The 7,409-nt window shown below is 52.1% G+C and overlaps 1 protein-coding gene across 1 annotated transcript; it reads right to left on the reverse strand.

Moving 5' to 3' along the window:
- Window positions 1–6,230: 6,230 nt before the first annotated feature.
- On the reverse strand, window positions 6,231–7,178 carry LOC120372615 (olfactory receptor 52N1-like). The gene has a single exon (XM_039489869.1). The coding sequence runs from the start codon at window positions 7,176–7,178 to the stop codon at window positions 6,231–6,233; it is 948 nt and encodes a 315-aa protein (XP_039345803.1).
- Window positions 7,179–7,409: the final 231 nt, after the last annotated feature.

Below are 7,409 nucleotides of genomic sequence, written 5' to 3' on the forward strand. Positions count from 1 at the left end.
GAGGACCAAACAGATCCAGGACAGGCTGCTCCGGCTCTTTACTCATAAAGGGACGTAAAGTTTTCTCGTGGCGCTCCTCCAGCTTCTCTGTGGACTGGTGGGCATGACAGGAATGGAACCTCCCAGAAGAGGGAAGAAAGAGAGAAAGTGTTGGTCCAGCCCTTTAAAAACCCATCTAGTCTATGTTTAAACACATCTAACCAGAAGAAGCTGGGGCAGGAGAGAGGCACAAGGGCGGCAGAGGGGGCTTTTTGGTTGCAGGGCTGTGGCTGCAGCAGAGAGACAGACTCAAGCTGGAGGAGAAGCCATGAATTGCAGGAGATGGTCCCTAGACACCCTGGAGGGCTCTGACCACTTCCCAAAGTATGCTCCAGGATGGTGAAGATAAATTAATGCACATTGGAAAGCAATCCCAACTATACATGTGAAATCATGGGGTCCAAATTAGACGTTACCACTCAAGAAAGAGACACCCCTGATGCACCCTGTACCCGAAGCCAACCGGTTTGGTTACTGTCCAATTTAGCCTGACCAAACACTCCACAGAGGCGTACAGCACCTGGAGAAAACCCACAACCTGGGTCCCGAAGACTAACTCCCACAGAGTGCACAGGAGATACCTGCAGTCCATCCTGTCAAACGTCTTCTCCTGGTCCAGGGACAGGAGGGCAAACGTTCGAACATCCCCACACCCAAGCTCCAGGAGGTCCCGGACCAAATACAAGTGATCAAAGATGGTGCAGCCTGGAACAGTGTAAGCTGGGTCGGGATGGACCAGGTCTGCAGCACGGACCCCAGCCGCAGCGAGATGGCCTTCGGTATTATTTTGTAGTCCGTGCTGAAGAGCGAGACAGGACACCAGTTCTGAAGGTGACAGAGGTCCGCCCTTCTTCGGTAGCAAGCCTGCATAATAGAGGAATGAACCTACTCCCAAAGGACTGAGCCCAGACGGTGACAAGGTCTGGGCCGAGGACGTCCAAGAAAATGCAGTAGAACTCCACGGTCAGCCCGTCCATGCCTGGAGATTTATTAGGGGCCTGAGATGGAAGGCTTCTGTGAGCTTCTGTGAGCTTCTTAGCCCCTCTTTTTCTCCAGAGAGCCACGATCCGTCTCCTGAAAGAGACGGAAGAGGGATCAGACAAATGTGCCCCGGGCCCTCCCCTTGCTTCTCCTGGCATGCTTCACAGAGGGGTGGATCCCTGGGGCTGATGGCCACACGCCTCTCCAGCTCCACAACCTCCCACTCCAACCGCTCTACCACCACATCTCCCATGAAGCCCACGTCTGCCAGTGAGCTATTATTGAAGTGCCAAATAGCCAGGCCCCAGCCTCTGAGAAGTGAGAGAGGCCATCACGGCCACCAAATGGTGGTCTGAGAACAGGGTCAGACAGATGCTGGAGAAGTGGGTCCATGCCAGATGGAAGCATGATAGATGAATATAGTCCAACCGCGAGTGGCTCTACTGATTGACCTCCACCCGGACGTACCTGAATGTGCAATCATCATCCGGGTGGTGATTGTGCCAGACGTCCAGCAGGGAATGGTGGTTGATGATCTCCCTGAGGATGTAGTCTCGCTGCTCTCGAGTCCCGAGCAATTCCGGGCCTCAAGGGTGGTATTGAAAGTCCTGCCCAGGACCTGGCACTCACGAGGATCCAAGATGCTGAGGAAGGCAGACGCTTGCTGATAGAAATGCACCCACTGCGGGCCTGAGTGGGGGTGTAGATGTCAGCCCCACCACACAGTCCCGGAGGAGCAACAGGCGACCTGGCATAACCTCAGCGACTCCCAGCACCTCAGGCCATAGGTTGGGGGAGAACAGGGTGGCTCCCCCAGCTGAATGAGCACTGAGGTGTCTAAAGTACACCCCATCCCCCCACTCTAGCCACCAACTAGCCTCAGTGGCTGGATCCATGTAGGTCTCCTGCAGGAAAATCACAGAGTATCCTCCCTCCCGAGGGAGGGGGAGCACCTGGCACCTGTGGAGACCCACCCTAAAGTCCCGGGTGTTCAAGATGGGAAACATGGTCCGTGTCATAGTGAGGTCTGGGGAGGATCCTCGTCAGCAGCAGTGCTGGAGAGCCCCTGACGGCCTCGAAACAGTCCATGACAGGCCCCGACAGCCAGCAGGCAGTGAGCAGAGGTGAGGGGGAGAGAGGAGGAGGGGGAGGCGTTCCAAACTGCAGCCCAGATCGAGGCCCTCGGGCAAGGGGTCGTTCTCCCCCTGGGTGATCGGGTCAGACCCAGGGCCTCGATCTCCTTGAAGATGGAGTTGAAATGTGACAAGGGGGTTTGAGGGACTCTGAGAGGGGGGTGATACCACTCCCCTCTGCTACCATGGCGTCCACCACCAGCGCCAGCTGCTGGACGCTATTGGGGTGTGGTGGAAGTCTCAGCAGCCACGGCTCCCCTCATTATCTTGTCGGGGGTCTCCTCCCCCTCTGCATTGCGGGTGAGGTGTCTATCCAGTGCCTTTCGAGTGCCACACTTCCCATGAACGAGCACCCAGTGTGACACTACACCCCATATTCTTCATAGAAATATTGTGATGATACAGATATGGGATAACTAAGATATATTGCAGGGAACCTGGGTCATGTGAGGTATCGTTGGAAAGGTTACGATTTACTAAACATGATTAAGCAATCAGCCTGAATGAGCCATTTCAGAAGGACAATAAAACTGACAATTCTAATCTCCCACCTTCCTGAGGAGCTTCCTGGGATGTTGCTTTGACACTGCAGGGGCAGCCGATGATGACCGCATAGATAATATAGTTAGGCTAGCTGCATGTATCGTTTTTGTATTTGAGGCTATAAGTACTGGCTCTATACCTGTATTTTAAATGTTTGCTCCTGGGGTAACACCCACAAGGTAGTTTGCCAGCACATCTTGAACGGACAATTCAAATTAAGCGGCTCATCGAGAAACATTTAAATGACAATAGAAGTGCTGTCTGGGGTGTAGATCATGATTTCCTGCAATGACTCGGTGAAATGCATGGACATGTGACTTGTCCATGTGACTCCAACCAAGTACATCTTGTTACTGTACTTTTCCACAGGACGAACAATGGGATTCCCTCCACCTGGCAGAAGATATGAAAGGCCCTGGAAACTCCTCCATTTTGCCTCTTTCCTGCTCAAACCTCTGGACTCTGGACTTATACTAATGGGAGCATCTAACCAAGGGAGCAAGGACCTTCCAATGATTTGTGTGGCCTTGGGGAAATCACTTTACCTCTGCATGACTCAGTCCATCCCCATGACATGGGGATAACGCTGCCTAGCAGCCTAACTACAGAGCTTCTATATCTAGTGATCAAAAGTGTCACGCAGAGCGTACATCAGACTCAGCTTCACTGTTCAGCTTCAGCCCCTGGGCAATGGGGGCCCTGTAGTTCCAGATAAGGTGCCGTGTACATGTGGAAATAGCCGGCTAATGGTAGCTATGCCACTGATCTCCCTCCCTATCAGCTACCACAGCGACCCCGGCCTCTGCCCAGCATCCTGCCTTCCCAGCTAACACTGGGGCTGATCCTTCCACCCCTCTCAGCTGTTGTCCTCCTAGCGCCAAAGCTGATCCCTTGCCCTGCCCCAAGGCCTGACTCGGCAAAGGGCTCCCATCCCATCCCCACTGCAGAGCTCTGCCAGCTACAGGCCTCCCGCCAGGAGGAACAAAGCGGAGCTGAAAGCTAAAGAAATAAACCACACAAGGGTCTCTGCCCTCAGGACTCTGTAGCTGAGCTCCAGGGCCCACAAGCTGTATGAGGCACAATCTCACCCGCCTGCAGCACAACCCTGCTCCTAAATCTCAGCTGCTTTTATACGACTTCCCGGCTTCCCTCTCCGATCCCGACTGGCCTGTCAGCCCCAGCGCTGCATCCTCGCTGCCCTCACTGCAGGCTCCTTGTCAGGCTGCAGCAGCTCCCGTCACAGCCCCGGAGCAGATGGAGGGGGAGGTGATCCAGTGAGTGACGGGGAGGGGGAAAAAGAGGGAGCAGCAGTGGCTGGGACTTGGGGCAAGAGGCGGAGAGGGGAGTGGGGCACAGAGGCAAGAGCTGGAGCAGGGGCTGTGCCTCGGGGGAATAGGTGCAGAACTGGCTGTGGCCTTGAGGGAAGATGTGTACCAGGGTCGTGGCCTTGGGGAGAGAAGCAGGGTAAGGGGCAGGGACCTGGTGGTCACGGTGGCTAGTTCTCTGAAAACATCCACTCAGTGTGCAGCGGCGTCAAAAAACTGAACAGAATGTTGGGACTCACTAGGAAAGGGATAGATGATAAGACAGAAAATATCACATTGCCTCTATATAGAATCATAGAATCTCAGGGTTGGAAGGGACCTCAGGAGGTACCTAGTTCAACCCCCTGCTCAAAGCAGGACCAAACCCAACTAAATCATCCCAGCCAGGGCTTTGTCAAGCCGGACCTTAAAAACCTCTAAGGAAGGAGATTCCACTACCTCCCTAGGGAACCCATTCCAGTGCTTCACCACCCTCCTAGTGAAATAGTGTTTCCTAATATCCAGCCTAAACCTCCCCCACTGCAACTCGAGACCATTGCTCCTTGTTGTGTTATCTGGTACCACTGAGAACAGTCTAGATCCATTCTCTTTGGAACCCCCTTTCAAGTAGTTGAAAGCAGCTATCAAATCCCCCCTCATTCTTCTCTTCTGCAGACTAGACAATCCCACTTCTCTCAGCCTCTCCTCATAAATCATGTGCTCCAGCCCCCTAATCATTTTCGTTGCCCTCCGCTGGACTTTTTCCAATTTCTCCACATCCTTCTTGTAGTGTGGGGCCCAAAACTGGACACAGTACTCCAGATGAGGCCTCACCAATGTTGAATAGAGGGGAATGATCACGTCCCTCAATCTGCTGGCAATGCTCCTACTTATATAGCCTAAAATGCCATTAGCCTTCTTGGCAACAAGGGCACACTGTCGACTCATATCCAGCTTCTCATCCACTGTAACCCCTAGATCCTTTTCTGCAGAACTGCTGCCCAGCCATTCGAGCCCTAGTCTGTAAGAGTGAATGGGATTCTTCTGTCCTAAGTGCAGGACTCTGCATTTGTCCTTGTTGAACCTCATCAGGTTTCTTTTGGCCCAATCCTCTAATTTGTCAAGGTCCCTCTCTATCCTGTCCCTACCCTCCAGCGTATCTACCACTCCTCCCAGTTTAGTGTCATCTGCAAACTTGCTGAAGGTGCAGTCCCTGCCATCCTCCAGATCATTAATTCATGGCATGCCCACATCTTGAATACTGTGTGCAGATGTGGTTGCCCCATCACAAAAAACATATACACCTCTACTCCGATATAACATGACCCAATATAACACAAATTCAGATATAACATGGTAAAGCAGTGCTCCGCGGCGGCGGGGCTGCGCACTCCGGTGGATCAAAGCATGTTTGATATAACGTGGTTTCACCTATAACGCGGTAAGATTTTTTGGCTCCTGGGGACAGCGTTATGTCAAGGTAGAGGTGTATTTCAATTAGAAAAGGTTGAAAAAAGGACAATAAAAATGATTAGGGGTATGGAAAGGCTTCAGTATGAGGACAGATTAATAAGACTGGTATTTTTCAGCTTGGAAAGGAAACGACTAAGAGAGGATATGACAGAGGTCTATAAAATCATGGCTGGTGTGGAGAAAGTAAATAAGGAAGTGGCATTTACTCCTTCTCATAACACAAGAACTAGGGGTCACCAAATGACATTAATAGGCAACAGTTTAAAACAAACAAAAGGAAGTATTTCTTCGCACAACACACAGCCAGCCTGTGGAACTCCTTACCTGAGGATGTTGTGAAGGTCCATCAATGGCCAAGATGGGAAGGGATGGTGTGTGTTTGCCAGCAGCTGGAAATGGGTGCCAGGGGATGGATCACTTGATTCCCTGTTCTGTTCATTCCCTCTGGGGCACTTGGTACTGGCCACTGTTGGCAGACAGGACACTGGGCTAAAAGGATCGTTGGTCCGGCCCAGAATGGCCGTTCTTATGTTCTTATATTCTCAGAGGTATCAGTAACTAGAAGGGTGGCAAACCATTGAGTTCTACACTGACCGATTTCCCAGTTTCTCACATTGACACAGCACAGTAAGGTCAGGAAAGGGTCTAATGGCTCTCTGGCTGCCCAGTGAGTGATTCAGGAAGGAGGCCCAGCACCATGTCACCAGCCAGCTCTGCACGGAGCTCGGTCTGAGAGCCAGAGCACCAGGAAAAAACTTTAAGTCCCTTTCTGAGTAAATAGCCGGAGCAGCCTGTCCCGGATCTGTTTGGTCCTCACCCCATAGATAATGGGGTGCAGCATGGGGGGCACACGGAGGTACACATTGGCAATGAGAACATGGAAATGTAGGGGCACATTGTGGCCAAACTGATATGTGAGGGAGGAGAAGAGAACTGGGATGTGAAAGGCTAAGATGGCACAGAAGTGGGAGCTGCAGGTCCCCAAAGCCTTGAGCCGGGCGTCCTTTGTGGGGAGGATGAAGATGGCCCTGAGGATCTGGGTATAGGACACAGTGATAAAAATCACATCCAGACCCCCCCCACAGAATAGCACAAAGAGGCCGTAGTAAGTACTGACGTGGGTGTAGGTGCAGGCCAGCTTCACCACAGCCATGTGCTCACAGTACGTGTGGGGGATGATGTTGGTTCTACAATATGACCACCGCCTCGCCAGGAAGGGATAGGGCAGTATGACCATGATGCCACGCAGCACCACAGCCAGGCCAATCTTGGCCACCAGGGTGTTTGTCAGGATGGTGGAATATCTCAAGGGATGGCAGATGGCCACGTAGCGATCCAAAGCCATGGCCACGAGTATCCCAGACTCCATCACAAAGAAGGAGTGAATGAAGAACATCTGGGTGAGGCAGGCACTGAAATCGATCTCCCTGGAATTGAACCAGAAGATGCTCAGTGTTTTGGGTAGGGTGGATGTGGACAGGAGCAGGTCGGTGATGGCCAGCATGGAGAGGAAGTAGTACATGGGCCTATGGAGGCTCGGCTCCCTCTTCACAATGAACAGGATGGTGAAGTTCCCCAAGATGGCTATGGTGTACATGGTGCAGAAGGGGATGGAGATCAAGACATGGACTGGTTCCAGGCCAGGAATGCCCAGCAGGATGAAGGTGGTGGGGTTTGTGAAGTCGGTTTTGTTGGAATCTGACATGGTGTAGGAGAGAAGGTGTTCAACTCCGAGGCGTTCCCAGGGCCCAGGGTGATGGTTGCAGTAGAAAAGCCTGGATGGAGAGACAATGTTAATATGAGCCACTACATGCACTACTGGATACTTTTCTCATGGGTGAAGAAGACTGGTTGCTCTTCACCCACATTTTCATTTTCAGATAAATGAATTATGAACAACTGACCCTACTAATGCCAATACCATATTTGATGGTCC

Source organism: Mauremys reevesii, linkage group 1, assembly GCF_016161935.1.
Source record: "Mauremys reevesii isolate NIE-2019 linkage group 1, ASM1616193v1, whole genome shotgun sequence".
Classification (NCBI taxonomy): Eukaryota; Metazoa; Chordata; order Testudines; family Geoemydidae; genus Mauremys; species Mauremys reevesii.